The sequence below is a fragment of the Harmonia axyridis genome, chromosome 1 (genome assembly GCF_914767665.1).
Source record: "Harmonia axyridis chromosome 1, icHarAxyr1.1, whole genome shotgun sequence".
NCBI classification, from domain to species: domain Eukaryota; kingdom Metazoa; phylum Arthropoda; class Insecta; order Coleoptera; family Coccinellidae; genus Harmonia; species Harmonia axyridis.
Genome location: NC_059501.1, coordinates 13,318,180 through 13,341,132, shown reverse-complemented (window position 1 = coordinate 13,341,132; position 22,953 = coordinate 13,318,180). Strand labels below are relative to the sequence as shown.

Below are 22,953 nucleotides of genomic sequence, written 5' to 3'. Positions count from 1 at the left end.
ATTTTCATCGAAAAATCCAAGCAGAATTTGGATAAAAATACCCTAATTTTCAGAAACTGATCTGCCTAGGTTGAAAATGATACTTAGGATTTCAGCTGCATATATCAATTTCAGCTAACCGCAATGTTAATTCAATGTATGGATATTCATTCTATTTCACTCGGTTAAAAAATACGTACCTTCTTCTAAAACATTCATTTTTCCAGTTCTCCTTCTACGATAGAGAATACAAGCTGCTAAAATAGCGAAGAAAGTCATTATTGAAATAACAACTACAGGAACTATAAAAGTTAAAAGATATTCATCTGAACTAGAAGTTGTTTGAGCAGATTCGTCAATAACAATTCTATCATCTGGCATCGGTTTCGGATGGTGATATTTTCGCTTATGTAGTTTGCAGACTGACATTGGCAAGACTTTTATGGTGGATACTTGAAAATCGGGCTCCATTATAGCGTGAACCCTGTTAGATATGCCCCTTTCTTCATTTTTCATCATCGATTCAAGTTTGTTGATTTGTTCTTGAGGGCATTTGTCACTTGGTAAAGTTTTATTATACCAAGTAACTATAACAGAATGTTGTTTCTGTTTGAAAGGTAGAAATTGTATATGACTAGCATTGCGGTCTTCAAAGATTTCCTGCAACAGAAGAATTGTAAGTACTGATTCAACAACTTTGTATAAATACTCGATAAATATAGAAGTGCTACACCCAGAGGGGATAATTTCTGCAGTACATTTTTTGGCTTAATATGGTGCAAAGTTTTATAATTGATAACTTTTATTATTATTATATAATTTAATTATTTATTATATATTATTTATTATGTCTCAGTCTTTTTCGAAGAAACACAGTTCAGAGCATTTCAGCGTTGATCTAGAAACCTCTGAAGATGTGATATTCGAAAAGTCAGTTACAAGGCTGACTTGATCACATATAACAAGCTCTGTTGAACTATAAGGCATTATTGACTCTATGGAAGCCTCTGTGAATAGTAATGCTCCTACGTTTACTAGTTTTAAGCGTAACAAAAGGCCTTGAGTTCGAAGAGATCACAATGATCACAATGTTAGCACCTTTGAAAAGACTATAAAATGTAGTATATTGCACTTTTAATCCATTCTACATTGATGCTCAGTTCATTGGTATTATTATTATTATTATTATAAGTTTATTGAGCAAAATTAAAACATTTTTCAGAGTACAGTATCTTATACCAAACATATTTGAGTACAATTCAAAAAATAAATAATAAAATTAAGCCAGTCTTAAAAATCATCTTTGTATGAGATAATGTAATCAGTAATCATGTAATCACTCAATAAAAGCAGTTTTACAGTTATATAAGGGTTAACTCACCATCAACTTGTCGACAAATTTCTTTTGAATTATAGGATTGTCAACAAAGGCATCATAAGAAGTTTCAACAGTCATACTAAATTCAACATTGTAAGGTACTTTTGGAGCAGGAAAAACTACAACTTCTAAGCTATCTATCACAGGAAGTCCCCCACTATCGACACAAACAAGCTGGTATTCACTTCTGCTTGTTTTTCTAGGAATTCCAAAGAATTCCCTATTTTTCGAGTCAAATTGCAACCAATTATGTGCAGGAATTTCTTGGCGATCTCCAGTGAGGAGAGTCAAATTCAAAGACAAAGTATCCAAGTCTTCTGGATCATAAAATGTATCCTGCGAAGGAGAAAGAAAATATTTAATAAACAAGAAAATATAATATTAGAGAATGAGCTTTTGTTGAATTCTGAAAAATTGGATATTTGTATTACCTTAGGAACTCTAAAAACTAATAATTCTCCAACAGTAGCATTGATCCGATTGACAGGATTTCTCAATATAGGTGGATAATTGACAGGAGGTGCAATTGGTGTGTTCAATTCTTCACATACCCCAATTCCATAATAAGATACTTTTTTTACTCTTAGTTCAGGAGTAACAGCGTTGTTTAATTCCTGAGAAGGATCTCCTCTATCATTGGCTGTAAGAATCTAATAAAACTGTTATTTACTTTGTCTCAAGGAGAATCTGCTTATATTACCTTAAACAGCTTCTCAATTTCATTTTTAGGACAATAGCTTGTCGGTAATGAATCGTTGCTCCAAGTGAAGACAACAGGTTGCGTCTTGTAACTCACTTTCCTTACTGTAATTTCTGACATATTCGTATTATAGATCCTTCCTAATGCCCTCAAGGTTTTTAACGACCAGTCTATATAATGCTTGAATTCTTCCTTCTTTTCGATGCGTATTTCAAGAGAGAAATCGAGGTTAAACGCACGTTGCAATTTGTGTTGCTGCACATATATAGTTAAATTATCTTGGACGTAAGCTCCATCCCTGTCTATTGCTCTGACAAAGTATTGCCATTTGGAAACATGATCATCTAGGGGTCTGGAAATGTATTGAAATTTCATAAATAAACCAATAACAATGAAAAACTAATAAAGATTTACTCACAGCCCATAAATTTCCCTTCGATGTGGATTGAATTGACACCATGAATTTGGCGTGACTGGATTTTCGTTAATGTCTAAGAATTCCAGTTTTAGATCATAATTATCTTCAGAATCCCTGAAAGTAGCTTCAGGAATCACGAATCGGAAAATTTTTCCAGCCACCACATTCAACCTTTTCAATACGTTTTCTATATATGGGGGTTCATTTTTGACTTCATTTTCTTTCTCTGAGAATGTGGTAATAGCTGTAGAAGTACTTGAAATATGTCTCAAAGTAGTTTGTTTAGTAGGGGTGGTCTGTTCTGTCTCTTCAAGAATTTCTGTTGTTGCTTTAGTTGTTGGAGCTGGTGTTGTGGTAGTACTCGTAGTAGTAGTCGAAGTAGTAGTTGTTAAAGTAGTTGTAGTTACTGGAGTAGTTGTAGTTGTTGAAGGAGTTGTAGTTGTAGTTGATGGTGTAGTAGTGATTGTTGTTGCTTCAGTAGTTGTAGTTGTTGGAGTAGTTGTGGTAGTTGGAGTAGTAGTTGTAATTTTTTGCGTAGTAGTAGTTGTTGAAGTTGTAGTGGTTGTTGGAGTAGTCGTTGTTGAGATTGTTGTTGAAGGTGTGGTGCTAGTGGTTAACAACAGTGTAGTTGTAGGAATATTTATTTCAATCTCAGTAGTTTTTACTGGAATAGTTGTTTTCATGGTTGTTGTATCAGTTGTTTCCGAGTCTACACTATACAAATGCTTTTCGATTGAATCTTCGTTCGTTGAACCTTTTTCAAATACTGGATCTTCTTCTATGACCATTTCATCTGTAGTAATAGTACTCATAGTAGTAGTACTGGTTGTAGTTCTACTAGGAGTTTTGGAAATAGGGATAATTGTTTGACTTTCAACTTCACCAACATCATCAATATCCTCATCGTCATCATCATCTTCATCTTCGTAATCTTTATAATTTTCATAATTATTCTCATATATGTCGATCGTTTTTGGAAACTGTAATTTTATAGTTGTTGATGTTGGCTTTTCTGTACTAGTTGTTGATGTTGTAGTTTTAGTGGCAGTGGTTGTTCCTCTTGTTGTCGAAGGTGTTTTAGGCACTTCAGGTGATGTGAGAGGTATTATATCATCATTTCCCAAAGAATTATCATCTACAATCTGAAGAAATATTGTTAAGCTAGATGTATGATCTTAAATCAGTTTTGAGGATTCCAGAACTAGCAATGAGTACTGTAGATTTACTTACTGGCCAACTGGGCATATTTTCATCTTTTTTCGCTTCACCATGATGATGTCTATGAGGATGAGCACTTGTGGTCTCTACATTTATTTTAGATGATGTGGTAGGGTTTGTAGGCTGAGTTGTGGTTGAGGTAATTTTAGGGAGTTCTGTAACTACCCCACCTTCTTCCTCATAGTCATCAGCATCTTCATAGTCATCGTAGTAGTCACCATCATATTCACCACTACCTATAATACAAAAAAAATTTGAAAATTCCACACAAATGTCTGTGTTCAGTTTACGCTTCAAAGATTGAAGTTTTTAATCTCACTGCTTCTGAACTGAGTGTAATATTTCAAGAGCAATTAACAGTCGATTCATAGATGAAAAAAATAATTTAAGTAATAATGAACATAATTTTATTTAACGAAGCCATTGAAAAAGTAATCTTATATTAATTGGAAGTAGATAAATCGTAAAATCTAAATAGTCTTTTCATTTTGAGATAATGCATTAACACCTTCCTAGTCTACCGAAGATAGATTTTGAGATGAAAATGGATTTTTTGTCTCTGAATAACAAGCATTTCAAACCATTCTGAATAATTTTGGTTTATGTCTGTGGATCTGTGCCTGCAAATATTTCTAACAGTATTAACTTGTCCAATTCTCTTTTGATTTTGATGAAATTGGGTAGTTTCGAACGGTAGATAATCCCTTATCACTTTCAGGTCTTCCAGATGTGTCTTACACATGCGCAAATATGAAATGTGGCCAGATTTCGATAAAATTTGGTAGAGGTATGTGGAATATTGTGAAACTCAAATATTCCTCGTTCTAATGGCCAAATTTTGATGAAATTTGGTATGGGTATGTGGGTTCATTGTTAGAAAAATACTAATATCAGTGGTGCTCTTGGGCAAACCTGATTTCCTGGGATTTCTATATCCAGTGTTCTAATGGTCCGATTTTTATGGTATGGCTCATGAATCCATAGGAAATTCAGATATTCCGAATATAAGGTGACATTTGCGCAAATATAAAATTCCCAGGTCCTCAATATATTGAGTGTTATTCAAAAACGAGGAAGCATTGGGGAAGTATTTTTTTGACTTAAAGTTATGTTGTTACTTCCTTTGTTTTTGTCGGTGAATCTCTAATTTTAGAATTACCTATATCTGGCTCCAAAGCCTGTCTCCTTTCTCTGTGAGCTTTATTTTTACGAACTTTAACCCTCCATCCGATTATAGGCAATCTGATAACTTCGGATATAGTTCCATCTTTGGCTTGCTTCTTCACTTTGTGAACTAAAGCAGTATATTGAGGTAAAATCGTCCAGTCACAACCTACAGGAACTTCGAGTACAGAAGTTACAGGTGAAGTTCGTTCCTTAATATTTCCTGGTCCCGCCACAATGACAGAATTGTCCGAGAGGTCATCTTTTTCTTTCAATGTTTTTAATGTGAAGGCACTCTGTAAAATAAAAGTTTTGGAATACTTATTTTCAAGAACTACCAAGAGAAGAGCATTCTCAATTTTTGCATATGCTAAATGTTATGAACAAAATTTTTTATTATAAATAAATATTGAATAATTTTACACCAATCAAAAGTTAATACAATCATTCTTTTCGAGGAGGCAGAACAGAAAATAATAAAATTGATTGCATTTTCAGTATTTTTTCAACAGAGTATATTTGGATGGTTGATTCTTCGATCACAGTGAACTGAATCAGAAACATACTTACATATGGTATACCAAAAAACTGAGAGATATTAGTTATAGCCTCTACTCTTTGATCAGGCTTGATAGCTTCAGTCCTTTTATCGATGAGTATTGTAAGAAAGGTGATGTCTTCTGAAGTTGAACATTTTCTGATCAAATCCAACGGGACTGATGAATGTAGAACATCTATTACTATATTCTTAAATAAACGTTTATCGCCATTCACATTTCTAATAGTTATGTCAATACTGCCTACATCACCATCTAATGGAACTCCTTCAAACTCAGCACGAATCTTACTGAAGTCTAACCAATTTGGTAGGGATTTTCCACCTTCTACTTTTGCCTGCAAAATATATACTTAAATACTTTCAATAATTTGTTAGACGATCATCTATTAATACTTTTTTCCTTTATTGAAATTTAATTAATATGATAGTTTCAATAGTTGACTTATTGATTTGACGTATTCCAACCTCTAGCCTTTATTTAGCCCAAGAGCTCAGAGGCTTTGAAGCGCTGTATATCTCTATTCACTAATATATTGAGGTAAAACAATATTTCCTAAATTTAGAATAGCTATCTGAAGAAAAACCGTTTTATTCAGACAATACTTGAAGTTGAATCAAAGCTAACTAAAATTGAGTCCATTTGTTCCGTGGCCACTCATAATTCCTGATATTTTACCCTTAGAACACGGATGTGTTGATATGAGGAAGAGACTGAATTTACAATTACAATTCCACAATTATGACTGAATGTAAGAGAGTAAACAACGCATCGTAGAAAATTAGCACTAATTTTGGATTCATTTGGAACTGATTTCTGATCATTTACATATCTGACAAAAACTGCATAAGAAAAATTATAACAATATTCCAACTATTGGGTAGTTCTCAATCCGAATGTATTCAGAGAATTTTATCAGAAGCTCATAAAATTATAATACGATTTGAATATTCTATTGTGCTTACCTCGAATATCGTTGCATTTTTTCCGAAAATGTTTTTAGGAACAACTAGATGGAAGACTTTACCGGACCGTGCGATGAAATTTTGGTAGGGGGCGTTCCAATTTGAGCCAAAATTGTCTAGCTGTGAGCCCAGATCCTGAGGAAAATCAAAGTCTTCATCGAAGGCGCAGGTTACTATGAGAATGGATAATAGAATTGTAAGAGCGCAAGTAACTCTCATCTTGAAGTTGTGGAGCATTCATTAAAGAGACATCTGAAAAAAAAAACTTTGATAAGACTCTAATGGTAACTGAATCAATAATAAATTGACAAGGACCTTTAAGTTCATTATTTTGGTTTATCTCCAATGATTAATTTTTGTAATTCTTTAAAGGGTTTTTTATTTACAAGAAAATTTTTACAGTATATATATATTTTCAGATGAGCTGAATCGTATAATATAATAAACAATTTGCAGGGTATAGCTTTTCCCGAGATATGCATGATATTGGTGAGCGTTTTTGAAGGCTCATTTACCGAATATATTACTGTATGCACATATTTCAGCCTTTCAGGCTCAACATTCACAAATCTGCCACAAACTTCCACAATCGTGAGAAGAGTTGAACTTTCCCCACTTCCCCATGCACAATATACTATTCTGACAGTTTTGTGAATAGTTGCCTCAATTTATTTTCAGCGCGCGTCGAAGATGGACACTAGCAAATAAAGATACGCTATATTTCAAAGTTTTTCTTCGATAAAGGCGAAAATGTAAGTCAGGCGGATGGAAATATAAATAATGTTTATGATCCTGATATTGTAGCAGCCAATTACGCGCAATTTTGGTTTCGTCGATACCGTTCCGATAATTTCGATGTCTAAGATGCACCACGCACTGAAAGGCCAATTGTCGAAAATGACGATAAAACCATGGACATTGTCGAGTCCGGAAGTCCTGTAAGAACTGTTTCGATTGCCCAAGAGCGAAAGATTGCGCGAAAAACCGTTGGACACATTTTGCACAAGGCTGATTTCAAGAAGAAGCTCGATGTGTACCACACGAGTTAATGCAAAAAACCTCATGAACTGAATTTCCACCTGCGAATCGCTGCTGAATCACAACAAAATCGACTCATTTTTGAAGCGGTTGTTGGCTGATGATGAAAAGTGGATCACTTACGACAACGTCAAGCGAAAACGGTCGTGATCGAAACGCGGTGAGCTTGCGGAAACGGCCAAGCTAGGATTGTGATAGTGATTACCATCTGTTCCTGTCCATGACGAACTGGTGAAGAACTCGCTTCAACAGAGGCTTGTGAAAATCGATTGTCTCAATTCTTTGCCAATAGGAACAAGAGCTTCTATGAGAAAGGCATAATGATATAATAACCTTCAAAAGGGCAACAAGTTATCGAAAAAACGGCGCATATTTGACTCAAATCGAATCATTCTAACTATGGCATTAAAGGCAAATGGTGCAACTGGCCCTTATGCGTAAAATTTCGTATTCATAGTGGCGTCAGAACCATAAAAAAGTATTCATTCATTCAAGTATGAATTCAGGAGCATTAGAGCGCTCATTCATTCACAAATAATAAGATTTTCAAGCTTTGTGGAAAATTTCGTGTTGATTCCATGGTTTTGTTCAAGCAGGATTTCGAAAAAGAAATACCTTGATGTATAAAGTCAAGGAGCTTTTAAGCGGTCGTTCATTCATGTGCCAATTTCTGACAGTCCATCTGTTTCCTCTATAAAATTCCTTGACTGTTCCAAGTACATAATAAATATCATTGTGAATAGATAAGGTGGGATTTTCAGTCACCAAGAACAATTAATGTACACTTTATTCAACAGCAACGATTCAGGAATTCTATTCCCTTCTTCAGGCTTATGAATATTAAATCAGTGCCAACTATCATTTGAACCATAATTCAAAGTCGTATAGAAACGATAAGGGCTCTACTGATTGTCAAGATAATTCTGATCAATTTATTGAATTCGTAAATTCCACTAAGTAAAAGGTCACCGGCAAACTCAAGCAATTAATGATCTTGAACTTATTGATAAACTAGATTATTAAATAACTATGTATTTCTCAAATAACTATTGATTATGCAAAAAGCAGAGAGCTAATTATTATTCACAGCGTTTAAACCCTTCGAGCAATGAACTTCAGAAAGGAGATTCAACACACTTCAGCATATGGACCATATGAGTCCACTGAAAGGAATTCAGACGGGTATAAAACAAGAGTGACATCTGACACCTCATTTATAGACTTATTTATCCATACACAAAACCAGAAAGCCTACAACAATTAAACTGCATTCATCATACCATGTAATTCAATATTCGGAACGTATTTTTTTCTTCCACTCGTTTCTGGCATACTGGATTGGTTGAAACGAACGGTTGACGCATACTGGATCATAAAATAAGGCTGTTCATTCCGAGCATGCAAGAGAACTGTTTTATGGATTATTTTTTAGTGACGAGGAATATGAGGAGAAAATATTCTTAGTACTTCAAATAGGAAAGAAGACACAGGTAATAAACTATTACATTATGAAACTTTAGAATTTTCCAAAGAGGAAATTCGAGACAAGCACTTGAAATATGGCACCCTAGAAAATTAAATTTGCGAATTATTTTCTGAAAGCACTCACTTGAAGTCATGAGATAGCTCTCACTTTAAATTGACCGTGGTATCGTATTCAGAGTATCGAACCTTATCGGTCAAGACCATTGCTGACTCAACATTGATGGTTCATGAGTTAATGGGATTTTCATGAAAAAAAAAATGGTGGCGATGAGGACTCCCGGTTTGGACCAAAAATGTACAGGGTGTTTATAAGAAGATCATGAACTTGGACAATTCAAATTCATCTAAACTCAAGACTTTCAAATTATAACCTTTATTTTTTATTATTTCAGTCGATTCTACGTACAAAAACAGTGGGGTTACTTGAGCAAACCCTATATCTAAAATGAATACTCCAAGAGTCATCGAGGAAGTGTATTAAATGAGGAAAAAACAATTCCTCACTATGTGGAGTAGTCTGTGACTCCCAGAAAACACATAAATAATCAAAAATTCGATATTTTAATCATTCCAGTTTTTTTCTGCCTTCTCACAGTTTAACCCATTCTTGAAGCGGTTGCTGGCTGGTGTTTAAAAGTGCATCATTTACGACAACGTCAAGCGAAAACGGTCGTGGTCGAAATGCGGCGAGCCAACGAAAACGGTGACCAAGATAGGATTGTGATAGTCATAACCATCTATTCCTGTCCATGGCGATCAATTTTGCTGGTGAAGAAGTCGCTCCAACAGAGGCTTGTGAAAATCGATGTTCTAAATTTTTTCCCAATAGGGTCGAGGACTTCTATGAGAAAGACATAATCATATTATAACCTTCAAAAGGGCAACTAGTTATCGAACAAAAGGGCGCATATTTGACTTTAATCGGATCATTCTATGGTAATTAAAGCCTTGATTGAAGCCTTGGATTTCTTTTTACTACACGTTATATGAAATAACAAGCCTATCCATGATTTATATAAATTCACAAATCACAATTTTTTGGGTTGAAGTTTCTACATCCTGACATCTATGCTATTCTAAGATCTATCTATCATTCCCATCAAGTATAATACTCATAGAGTAATAAACGTAGATGCTCATCACTCTGAGAAAATACTCGATGCAATTATATAAATGCCGGACAGCACAGAAAAAAATCCATTCCAGAATCGCCAATTTCACTTTACGTTGCCGTGCAATTCCCCATTTTGTTCTCAATGGTTTGACGTCGGAAAACCAATATAAAACGTCTATTCTACGATTCGCAAGGGACTGAAAGGTCGAGTGAAATCAGGAAATTCCGAGTATCCCCATCGAAATGACTCTGGCAACTTGCTCGAAAGACCTAAAACTATACAACTGGCCCGGAATCACCCTCGCAGGGGTGTACGAAACACCCGACGACTGCGTGGTCATAAAAACAATCTCATGGAGCAGCGACGGAAAATCCCTGGTGATCGTCAAGAGCAAAGACAACCCCTTGATGATATCGGTGCCCTTCCAGGTGGACAAAAGACTTGAACCGACTTCGATCCTCAAGAACATATCGGCAAGGTCTGGAGTGTTCGCCAATACCAGCAACACGTCAGTGGCGTTCGGGAATATAGACGGAGCGGTGTGCATCTACGATTTGAGGAAGAAGAGGATAATCAACGAGTATCAGGCGGTTCCTTCGTCTGTTAATTTCCTGGATTTCTCCTTCGAAGACACCTGTCTGGCCGCAGGATGCGCCAACGGGCAGATAGTCCTGTACACGTCCAATACGCAGCCTTGCGCCAGTTATAGTGTTCCTTATTCACATTCCCTGTCAGCCATGACGTTCAATAAGACTCAGTCTGATCTGCTGGCTGCTGGCAGTAAGGAAGGAGCGATTTGCGTTTGGGATACGACCAAGGGAGCTGCGCTGGTCACCGGGAAGGATCACACAGGGACGATAACAGGTATTTACCGAAATTAGGCGGGAGTTGCTACTAATTACGAACGGTCATTATCGTTACGCTGAGAATTGGGGGTTTATCGTGCGATACGATCAGGGCCGTTGCTCGGACGAAAACATCCAGGGGCGGCGTTTCAAGCTTGATCAACAAAAAATCCATGTGTGGATATCAAAAGTACCGAATGTAAATGTCAGAAACAATAGGAAGGAATACAAACAAATTTAACATCAATTACCATCAAATTATAGATATCATTAATATCTCTGGGTACTTTTTCACTAGTTATTGACGCTAAAACTCATGCACTCATCAGGCTTTTCGGCGTTCTCTTTGATAATCTTTGCCATCTTCTATTCAGTTTTTGGGCCGACTCCTCGGTGCTTCAGGAATTATTTTTATTTTCAATTCTCCAATCGGAATGTTGATTCCTCGGAGGAAACTATTCCATTTCGCTATTTCCATTTCATCATTTCAAAGAATTATATGAAGCTTCATACCACAAGCAATTATATTTTCTCATCGTTTAAAGGAATGTGAGTGTTATAATATTCTTGCTATTTCAATTTACCTTTTGGTTTAAGAGGGATTACCACCCAGTGGTTTTTCGCTTATCAGTCAAACTTTGATACATTTTCCATTCATTTCCCCTTTGACGCTCCTGCGACGACCAAACTTTATACGGTGTACGAAGTTGTACGTTCACTTCATCTTCTTCCTTTTTTCGAAGTAAATAAGTAGAGGGCAGCGCTGTAGGACGACTTTCACGAAATTATAATTTTACCTCTGTTGTAATGATTTTGGTAGGTTTTTTCACGAATATTTTGAAAATATATCAATGCTTTGTACAAAGTACATATAATTTTTTTTTGCGGAAAACGCTAAGTTACCAATTTTTTTTTATTCGCAAATCAATAATATTTACTTTCTTCCATGTAGATTATTATTTAAGGAAATTATGTGACAACCCCATAAAAATCGGTAATTTGTAAGAAGGAATATCTCTGATTTCGTTTTGAACTGAGCAACCGCGTGGTGGTGTTCCCTCTTGAGGATTTCAAATCAAGTTAATGAAAGTAAGCTTACTTTATCTTTTAAGCATTTTTTCGGCAATGGGTAGGTTATACCTACGATGTTAGTTACATAGAATAGATGGCACTTATTAACATCTTTGTAGATATACCGAAGTGCCTCACAAATAATTTTGTGAATTATGGAAAAAAGGAATTAAGAGAATCAGGGATTATTTTTAGGATTTGTTTCTTTACGAAAAACGTCTGGAGGAGATTATGAAAAAGTTTTAGTCAGCGAACTAGAAAAAAATGTTTCTGTTACTCAAAAATATGACAGTACAGGTATATGAAAATGCGAATAATATGAAGGGCAAAAACAGAGGTTTATTTTTTCTTACCAATCCTTGAATGAATTTAATTTTTTGTATAGGTTTGAAATTGTTGGTTTTTTGTTAATGAATATTTGCCCTATATTATTATCGAAATTTTTCAAGTTAATCTCTCGGTGTACCCAATATTAATTTTTTGCATTCTGCAGAGTTCACTTCCTAGGGCGGTTTTTTGGCTGGCGACGGCTCTGGATACGATACCCTTCTTGGTATGATTAGGATGAATTTCCCATATCCCAAGCCACCGATTTCCATCAGCTTTTGGAGTTTTGGAGTACTCCAGCACCTGAGTTGGTTTTAAACGGCACATCCCTAATGATTTCATGACACAATTTCAGTTTGTTACCAACTACGAAGTATAAACTGTTTAGCAATTACTTTGTCCTCTCAAATTAATAGAAATTCGTTCCTGTTTAATTTAACTTCATCATCCTTCATCAGTTTTAGAGCCCTCGTTCTCTAAACTGATTTTGTTCTATCATTTCATCAAACGGTAAGGTCAAACTCGCTGATGACGAATCCATCTTCAAATTCAATTCTGTCCGGCCGTCCGTATAGGTACATATAAGATAGGCTTGTGTGTTTAGAATTTTGATAATTAGTTTCCAATTCATAATGAAATGGACCAAAATCTGTACGGAACTGATCTCTGTAGATTGTAGACGGTTAAATTTTGCTTTATGGTAGCTGACATCGTAGAGTGTTCAAGCGGAATTTAATTTTACTGACGTGAAGTTACGAGCCAATTGGCTTATGATTGATGAGCGTAAAAAGCTCCTGACTTCAAGTCATTCCTTTTCCTATGTTTTTACTTTTTCGTATAATTTTTTTTTCATTTCATACTTCCATAAAACTGATAGTGATTGCCTTCTTCGAGTTTTTTCAACAACCGGAAGTTTGATACAAGTGAAGTTGTGTGTACAAGGGTTATTATGTATTGTACTCTGATTCACCGGACTAAGAAAACCGTGTAAATGTTAGACACTCCCATATACGCTTTGAAGCGTTCAACATCAGAACCCAACGCTTTGATAAACGCTTGGCTGCACGAGTGGATTTTAATGTAGCTATCACAGATAGCTCTTTTGTCGATTAAATGGTGCACATCTCTCGATTGCATGAAATTACCCCTGAAAAAAGGCAGAGATGAGAGCAAAAATGGTTTCACACCAAATATTCCAGCATCGGATAGGTTGAAAATCTGTTCAAACAAAGTTGCTGGGAATCATTTCTAGAAGAACAACTAATATTGAACTCTTCCGCCAATTTGTTACGTTCTCGAACATTGTTGGAATGATCAATAGAAAGTGGTGGTTATTGTTTGGTCTAGGAACCTGTAGAGTCGCGAATATGTTTCAGGATGTAGCATCAGGTGACGCTCAGTGAAAATTATATCTGACGGCTACAAGTCTGTTCGTTCCATCACACTGTTGACTCTTTCTCAGTTTTTTTTTTTTTTGAGCGATTGTCCAAAGAATATTTCGTCAAATTGTATGTAATTTACGAATTTGAAATCGGGAATGGTCTCAAATGATAATATTTGACTGATAGAAAAGAGTTGTTCTATCTTCTATCCGATGCCAAAGTTATTTCACTAAAATCTGGACCACCCTGTATATAGGTAGCAAATGACTCTACCCACCTCCCATTTGCGTAAGCTCAACGTTCCGCCCAACACCCTGTATAATTATAAGTGTTAAATTTTCATTGGCACTCGATACTTGTTCACTTCTCATAGGCGGTTTGAGGAATTTGCAATATCTGAAGGAATTCGTCGAGGATGGTCTTATTAAAAAGGAGGCGATAGGAAGAGCACAAGATTGGGGAGAAACTTAATGAAAAGGATAGTTTCAAAGTGTCGGATCCTTGATATATTGAATTTGTGGAAACATTTCTCAAGTTAAAGACGATTTTCTCGTTCGGTTCTTCAGGTATAAAATCTTTAAATTGGTTACCTCTACTGAATCAATATTCTTATAGAAGTGGTATTCATTTTTGGGGAAATTTTAAGACTCAATAATATGGAAAAATGATTTCAACAACCGAATACTTTAAAACAAGAAAGCAATGTGGATTTCACACGATAGTTTAACACTTCCTCATTTATCAAAGAATATCTTCATTAATAAAGAAAAAAATTGGAACTGAAAAGTTCGAATCCAATGTTTAGAAAAAATTTGAAAACTATAAATCGGTCAAATTCTTCCTGACTTTTTTTCGGAGGAATGAATGTTGAGTGGCTTAAATGGGTTCGCTTTCAACAATCAAAACTTCAAACGCTGGTCGTGTTCAATGATGGGTGTGATTGTAACTATCTCCCTCATTCATATAGAGAAGTGAATGGTTTTAATCTGCTACGATGAACAATCCATTATCCGATGTAATTTTATTCGATCTATATGTGGGCAATCCCCGAGTAAAACCGGGATTAAAAGATTAATTCGGATTAATATATCATTACTTGACATTTGATACCTACACATGTGCTCAACTGTGAACTAAGATAAAATAAGATCAACAATTCCTTTTGATGCGATGGAAATTGATTTGTTATTTCAGATTATTCATCCGGAGGCGTTTAACAATAATATTGCGATGGGTAGAGCATTATCATACTTTTTTGATTGAATAGACACGCTTACTAAACAGGATTTAGACGGGGGTCTTACTATTTGGTTAAGGAAACTTTTCCCTATATTCATTTCAGTGATCAAAACGACCAAAAATTCATTGAAAAGACGCTTGAATCAGCTTCAATCGTTCTAAACAATACATCAGACATCAGTGTGAACTCTGAGATAGCAAGCTGTATGAATCTTGCATTTATCTTGAAAAATGACAGCAGAAGTATTATTAATATAACTGCTACTATTTTCGAAAGCTCAGTTAAAGATAATAATAGCATTTCAAAATTAGGTATACAACTTTGCTTCCGCCTTTTTGCAATAGATGGCTGTAGCGGTAAGTGGTAGTCGAAATAAATAGATCGTAGATGTCATATTATAAGCTTAGATACTTGTAAACATAACGCCTCCGAAATATTAGTCGGTTTGTGTCTGCATCATAAAATTGTTCTTGTCAGCTTACAAGCCAAATTTTCGTCATTTGCGGAGGTTTTAATTTTCTGATTTAATAATATGAAGAAATCTGCGACTGAAGCTCATTAGGCCGCTATTAGTGAAAGAACGTGCCGAGAGTGGTTTCAACGCTTCAAGAAAGGTGATTTCGATGTCGAAGACCAGCAAGGCGGTGAAAGAGAGACAGTTTTCGAAGATGCAGAATTGGAGGCATTACTTGATCAAGACTCGTATCAAACGCAACAAGGATAGGCAGAATCATTTTGAGTGATGCAGCAAGCCATTTCAAAACGCCTGAACGTCATGAGAATGATACAGAAAGTGGGTGCCGTACGAGTTGAAGCCGAAAGATGTTGAACGGCTTTTGTTTGCTTGTGAACAGCTGCTTGCAAGGCAAAGACGGAAGGGATTTCTGAATCGCATTATGACTGGAGAAGAAAAATGGGTTCATTACGATAATCTCAAGCGCAGAAAATCATGGGGATATACCGCTATGCTTCTACGTCGACGGCCAAACCGAACATTCACGGTTCAAAGGTCATGCTCAGTATTTGGTAGGACCAGCTCAGCGTAGTGTATTATGAGTTGTTAAAACCGACTGAAACAATCACAGGCGATCGTTATCGAACGCAATTAATGCGTTTGAGCCAAGCATTGAAAGACGAAAAAGGCGCAATACAACGAGATACATGATAAAATGATTTTACAGCATGACAAAGCTCGACCCCTTGTTGCGAAAGTGGTCAAGACATATTTGGAAATGTTGAAATGGGAAGTCTTACCCCACCCGCCCTATTCTCCAGACGTTGCTTCCTCGGATTATCACTTGTTTCGATCAATGACGCACGGCCTAGCTGATCAGCACTTCCGGTCTTATGGGGAGAAGTGAAAAATTGGATCGATTCGTGGATCACTTCAAAAGATGACCAGTTTTTTCAACGCGGGATTCGTACGCTGCCCGAAAAATGGGAGGAAGTAGTGGCCAGCGATGGACAATACTTTGAATCAAAAATGTATAACCAGTTTTTTACAATAAAGCCTCGGATTTTTGGAAAAAAAATGGCGGAAGCAAAGTTGTTACACCTATGTATGTGAATATGAAGGAAAACATGAGAAAAAAAATAAAAGATTGAATACAAGCAAATAGCAACTATGAACCATGAGGCACTCAACAGCATTATTCAAAATGTTGGGGGTTGTTGCCACTCTCAGGTGGTTTTTCTGAATAATGTCGTCATAGGAATTATTTCTCCCTAATTTAGAATTAGAAAATTATTTTAGGATTCTTCAAAACTCTTGTGTTCTTGATTTTGGACAGTCCAACTGTCTGTTCAACATCACCTTTTGACGATAAGTTCAATGTTACATTATTCAGTGAATAATGAATTTTTTGAAAATTTTAACTGGGTTGTGCTCAGAACATGAATAACTTTCACACTAACCAACATTCGACATCTCTTTCCTATTAAAAAATGTAAGGGGTTGATGCCAACTTCATGGGGGTGGTTTTTACGAAACAAACTCAAGATGGAAATTCGTCCAACTCAAAACAGAAGTTGACCTGTTTAGATCTATGAAGAAAAATTACACGAATTCGCAAAAACGCCTAACTTGATGTCAGTGTTTTTCTCATTATTTTTTCATAACCTGCCTTCTCCAGGATTTAATTCCAATGGGACAACAGGAACTAATAAACCATTGTGTAATATTTGCAGTGATTCAGATTCTGTCCCATAAGTTATTCCGTGGATTAGAGGAAACCATAAACATCCATGTCGAATTCCCATTGTTGAATAACTATTTCCAATATTAAGCGGGTTCACCGATGTCGAGGCATCCGTTCCGTCAGTGGCAACTTCGATGTTGCTGGGCCGCCAGAGGCGTAGGGCCTAAGTGCACGGATGAAACGTGATTTCCGCCATAAGACCTCCATTATCCCAATGTGTAATTATTGTACCGCAACGTTTCCATTCTGCGATTAAAAGATAATTATCGACGTTGTGAATTGAATGTCACCAGTGTAATGGGTTAGAGTTATTGAACCACGCGAAGAAAATAAACAATGATCTCGTGGATCGTCACTCTTCTCTCCCCCCCTCCCCAACTATGCTGACAAACGATTTTATCGTCAGCAATTTCAATGGAATTCAATCTGGTTGTGACCTACATAGGTTAGGATGATTCATGTCTTCGTGGATTCTCTGTGGAAAAATGAGTGATTGAAATTTCACCCATCATTACTTTGAACGCGCTTTCTTAGTTGTAGAGATCGGAAATTATAACCATGTATATCTTGGAATTACATTTAATGTAATCGTTCATCTTGAAGTGTATTTCCAGCCACCACATTTCGATGAACTTAGTAGAGAATTGTCAGTTCTCTATAGTCCATCAGCTAATGAGAGGAAAAATGAGCCGATTTCCTACTTTTTGGTTTCAGTCTCTTTGATGCAGGGCCGCCACCAGACATTTTGGCGCCCCAGAAAAATAAAAGTTCGCCACCCTGCTTTGCCTTATTCATTTAAATTTTCTTTGAAGGAGCCTCTGTTATTCCTCCCAGCAATTTTTCAATTTCATATGAAATCGTCTTTTTTAACTTAAAATCAACTTATCAAATTTATCAAAGGACGTTTTATCGATTTCCTAAAAGAGCTGGAGGTTTAAAAATACGTCACTCTATAACTGCATAGTAAAAAGATGACGTAGTTCTTAAAGGAGCATTTTAGTACCTATTTGTATTTTCATAACTATAGTTTTAACTGACTTCGCGCCCCTAAAATTTGGTGCCTCGGCAAAATGTCCGGTTTGCCGGTCCTGACGGCGGCCCTGCTTTGATGTATATTATTAAAAGAAAATCTAGGCATGAGACTTTTTGCGCTCTCTTTTCTATGCGATTATCATTTCGACGATATGCTTGTATTCTGTAGTGACGCCCGTCGGTGAATACAATATAAGAGCTAGAAAGGCTTTCCTGAAATTTTTAGGGCACATTGGTGTCTTAATGCGCCATTAATACACCAAATCCAGTAAGCGATTTATAGTTGGTGAATTAAATCAATCTTAAATTATTGAAATTCGTTAATATTAACTTCATAGTTTTGAATCCTAATTTACGACAACGAAATATCGACAAAATAGCATTTTCGACAAAAAATGAAATCGAAGGCGACTATGAAACTTTTGAACCGTTGAGTTTCGAGATGAATAATATAAAGAGTTTGGAGCTCGAAATATCATTGATTTGCAACACATTTACCTATGTATATATGTTGCAAATCATTTTCGACACTAAATATATAATATAAAGAGTTCGGTGCTCGAAACATCGAAGATTTGCAACATATATACATAGGTATATAGATTTGCAACACATATACCTATGTATATATGTTGCAAATCTACGATGTTTTGAGCTCCAAACTCTTCATATCGTTCATCTCGAAACTCAGCGGTTCAAAAGTTTTATATTCACGTTTGATTTCATACGAAATTTGACACTTTCAAAGTCGAGATCCCCGACTTTTATCGAGAACAGGGCGGCGTAAAAAGGACATTTATGGATAGCCTGATTTTTTTTTTCTAAAAATAGTAGGATTTTTCGCAAGAACGGAAACGGTAAGATTTCTGTACCAAGTGATGAATAAATAAGGCAATTTTTTCTATGAATGAATAAGACGTCACGTTTACATGTACCGCCAACATGGTGAATATAAGAATTTCACGTAGATCGCGTGACCAGAACCACACAAAATTCCAGCAAAATATCGAAAAAATGAAGCAATATGAAAACTGCAATTAAATAGTTGTAATGTAGATTTGTGCAATAGTGATCCGGTTAGGTTGAAATGTTGTTTGTTTATGTGAAAAAATCAATCGAATGTTCATGCCAAATTTCAAGAGAATCTTAGCGTCAGAATCCTCCATCTAGAATTTAGATAACAAACCGAGAACAACAATACCATGGTAAATCACATCTCATAGGACTACAGTTCTTTGGCTTCCAAGAGCGCAATTGGTGCATAAATAAATAAGCGCTCAAAAGTTCGTGTCGTCAAGAAAATGCTTCTCTTGAATTTTTATTATACCTATTCTATGCAATAAAGGGCAATAATCAACCATTTTATACAAACCGCATAATTCAAATATGAATAATGACAAAATTTTTCCAGATCTGGCGTTTTACGGCGAAACCGTAGCAAGCGTAGGAGTGGACGGAAAATTCATCAATTACGACCTCAGAAGTAACGAATACACTTCCTGCTACAATCTGAACGTTCCAATTTCGTCGTTAGCACTCCTACATAACTCATACGAAATGGCCATCGGTACCAGCGACGGCCAGCTCAGGTCCTACGACAGAAGACAAATAACCTCGCCAATAAATACGGTGGTGGCTTACAACGCCGCTGTTCGGAAAATATGCTTCCAGCCGTCCTCCAACTCTCCCATAAGCAGCAGACCGACAACGAAAGGCAGCGAGTTCAACCAGAGACACAATATCGACGCTGCAAACAAGCCGCCCCCAGCGTCGGCAGGGGACTTCAACCCCGATTTCTCACCCTCCAGCAGCACAATTATGTCGATCGCCGGCGATGCTAAGGACCTGGAGAACATCTATCTGCACGAGATGCTTCCGCCCAGCGCGTCTCAGATAGACGTCCAAAAGAACTCCATCTCCAGTGAGGAGCTGAATAGATTCGCTGGAGAAATGGACGAGTATCTCAAACAGCACAAGAGGAAGATCGAGGATAAGATGCTTGCGGAGTTCTATCAGATGAGGATTGAGATGAGTAAGCAGTTCATCGAGCTGCAAGACAAGATAACGAAGAGTTGGGATGGTTTTATGCAATACTTGAGGATGTCGAACGACGATGAGCGTTGCAGTGAGAAATCGAGCAGCGTGCAAACTTTCAAACACGCCGTTTCCGATATTAAGAGTGGCAAGACGAAGAAAACGAAGAAGAAGATGTGAGGGCAGTTTTGTAACAACTAATGAAGAGTTTATTGTACGCTCGTCGATAATAAACCGTTTCACATGCCTTTTTTACTTTTTATTTTCTGTTCATTTCGACGATGGATGAACAGAAATCAATTGTTATTGGTAGTGTTCTAGTCAATTATAATGGGACGATAGATGATTCAAAATGAATCTTCTATCTGCTGCTCCATTGACAAATAATACGAAAAAAACGTCTCAAAAGGACCAGATACCTGAATGTATGGAAAATGGTTATCTTACTGGTTAATTTCAAATGTAAGTATTGTTTTTTGTAGGCCTTCATACCCTAAGTCTCATTTTCTAGGTGATAACACTATCACGATAGTGTGATAGTGAAAGTAACTATCGCAGCAACTGTCACCATGTAAACTACTCGATATTACTGCCACCGTGAAAATGATGCTTTGATAAGAAAAGCTGATCAGAAGACTCTGGTCAACGCTGGTTCCCAAGTTATAAGGTTTTCGAAGTAGACATAGCGACCAAAGATAAAAATGTACCTTATATTATCATAACTTTTGGACCAACATCTATCTGCACGAGATGCTTCCGCCCAGCGCGTCTCAGATAGACGTCCAGAAGAACTCTATATCCAGTGAGGAGCTGAACAGATTCGCTGGAGAAATGGACGAGTATCTTAAACAGCACAAGAGGAAGATCGAGGATAAGATGCTTGCGGAGTTCTATCAAATGAGGATTGAGATCAGTAAGCAGTTCATCGAGCTGCAAGACAAGATAACGAAGAGTTGGGACGGTTTTATGCAATACTTGAGGATGTCGAATGACGATGAGCATCACAGTGAGAAATCGAGCAGCGTGCAAACTTTCAAACACGCCGTGTCCGATATTAAAAGTGGCAAGACGAAGAAAACAAAAATGAAGATGTGAGGGCAGTTTTGTAACAACTAATGAAGAGTTTATTGTACGCTCGTCGATAATAAACCGTTTCACATGCCTTTTTTACTTTTTTTTTCTGTTTATTTCGACGATGGATGAACAGAAATCAATTGTTATTGGTAGTGTTCTAGTCAATTATAATGGGACGATAGATGATTCAAAATGAATCTTCTAATCTGCTGCTCCATTGACAAATAATACGAAAAAAACGTCTCAAAAGGACCAGGTTCCTGAATGTATGGAAAATGGTTACCTTACTGGTTAGTTTCAAATGTAAGTATTGTTTTTTGTAAGGCTTCATACCCCAAGTCTCATTTTCTAGGTGATAACACTATCATGATAGTGTGATAGTGATAGTAACTATCGCAGCAACTGTCACCATGTAAACTACTCGATATTACTACCACCGTGAAAATGAGGCTTTAATAAAAAAAGCTGATCAGAAGACTCTGGTCAACGCTGGTTCCCAAGTTATAAGGTGTTCAAAGTAGACATAGCGACCAAAGATAGAAATGTACCTAATATTATCATAACTGTTGGACCAACATCTATCTGCACGAGATGCTTCTGCCCAGCGCGTCTCAGATAGACGTCCAGAAGAACTCTATATCCAGTGAGGAGCTGAACAGATTCGCTGGAGAAATGGACGAGTATCTCAAACAGCACAAGAGGAAAATCGAGGATAAGATGCTTGCGGAGTTCTATCAGATGAGTATTGAGATGAGTAAGCAGTTTATTGAGCTTCAAGACAAGATAACGAAGAGTTGGGACGGTTTTATGCAATACTTGAGGATGTCGAACGACGATGACCATCACAGTGAGAAATCGAGCAGCGTGCAAACTTTCAAACACGCCGTGTCCGATATTAAGAGTGGCAAGACGAAGAAAACAAAAAAGAAGATGTGAGGACAGTTTTGTAACAACTAATGAAGAGTTTATTGTACCCTCTTCGAAAATAAACTGTTTCACATCCCTTTTTTACTTTTAATTTTTTGTTCATTTGAACGAAGGATGAACAGAGACCAAATGTTATTGGAAGTATTCTATTCAATTATAATGTCAAAAGATGACAGCTGCCCAGATAGCGGACTATTCATAATGAAACCTCTTACTTGAAAATCCTGTATAACAGTATTCAATACCAAGCAAATTTCACAGTTTGAAATCGAACATAAAATTCAAGAATTCAAACGTGAAAATATTTTGACAACCAATTGTTTCTGATTTGAGTTGAGACTACACTCTGAACACTGGTGTGCTCGCTTACTCTCGAAAAACATAAAGATTGAAATTTGATTGATTGAAATTTTGAAATAACCAGTCTTCTTGGATTTTAATGGTATTGGTTCACTTGATTTCCGCATCGTTTCTTATAGCGCTAATGTCGTCTTTCTGTCAATGTCATGTTTTGAGGTTAAATCAACAATAATATCAACATTTATGATTTTGGATAGAAAATTTTTTAAAATAATGCAATAATAATTGAACAATTCTTTGTATAGCGCCACTCAAGGAAGAAGGGGAAAAAAGCCGAACCAAGTCGCCAGAATTATCTCGGACAAAATCTAATCAGTGAACATACCAGTATTTCAGATATCTTAGTTGAGACGGATTTATGTAACACTTGAGAATGTCGATCGACAATAACCGTAGTAGTGAGAAATTGAGCAGTGTGCAAACTTTCAAACACTCCGTGTTCAACA

General features: G+C 36.5%; 2 protein-coding genes across 6 annotated transcripts in view; one reads left to right on the top strand and one right to left on the bottom strand.

Annotated features, from left to right (window-relative positions):
* LOC123671756 (dystroglycan 1-like) overlaps window positions 1-22,953 on the bottom strand; it is a 92,383-nt gene that overhangs the window by 1,841 nt on the left and 67,589 nt on the right. For 3 of the 4 annotated variants that reach the window (XM_045605775.1, XM_045605774.1, XM_045605773.1), the window contains 9 exons: window positions 6,380-6,631; window positions 5,428-5,751; window positions 4,853-5,153; window positions 3,706-3,929; window positions 2,476-3,617; window positions 2,058-2,409; window positions 1,789-2,007; window positions 1,361-1,693; window positions 180-639 (listed from right to left, as the gene is read on the bottom strand). In XM_045605775.1, coding sequence (XP_045461731.1) covers window positions 180-639; window positions 1,361-1,693; window positions 1,789-2,007; window positions 2,058-2,409; window positions 2,476-3,617; window positions 3,706-3,929; window positions 4,853-5,153; window positions 5,428-5,751; window positions 6,380-6,616 — 3,592 coding nt within the window. In that variant the 5' untranslated portion in view covers window positions 6,617-6,631. The remainder of the gene's footprint in view (window positions 1-179; window positions 640-1,360; window positions 1,694-1,788; window positions 2,008-2,057; window positions 2,410-2,475; window positions 3,618-3,705; window positions 3,930-4,852; window positions 5,154-5,427; window positions 5,752-6,379; window positions 6,632-22,953) is intronic. The other variant, XM_045605776.1, reaches the window with a different exon arrangement.
* Window positions 10,108-21,309, top strand: LOC123671757 (protein NEDD1-like). Of its 2 annotated transcripts, XM_045605778.1 has the most exons (3): window positions 10,108-10,881; window positions 19,524-19,966; window positions 20,882-21,309. In XM_045605778.1, the coding sequence occupies exons 1-3, from the start codon at window positions 10,260-10,262 to the stop codon at window positions 21,239-21,241; spliced, it is 1,425 nt and encodes a 474-aa protein (XP_045461734.1). In that variant the 5' UTR covers window positions 10,108-10,259; the 3' UTR covers window positions 21,242-21,309. The 2 variants fall into 2 exon arrangements, with proteins under 2 accessions (XP_045461734.1, XP_045461733.1); XM_045605777.1 differs by lacking the exon at window positions 20,882-21,309 and having other exon boundaries at window positions 10,117-10,881; window positions 19,524-20,393.

Excerpts from the sequence above, each read along its gene's own strand:
- LOC123671757 (XM_045605778.1), top strand. The coding sequence starts at position 10,260 with ATGACTCTGGCAACTTGCTCGAAAGACCTAAAACTATACAACTGGCCC. Across the intron at positions 10,882-19,523 it reads TCACACAGGGACGATAACAG|ATCTGGCGTTTTACGGCGAA; the intron begins GTATTTACCGAA and ends AAATTTTTCCAG. Across the intron at positions 19,967-20,881 it reads ATGCTAAGGACCTGGAGAAC|ATCTATCTGCACGAGATGCT; the intron begins ATCTATCTGCAC and ends TTTTGGACCAAC.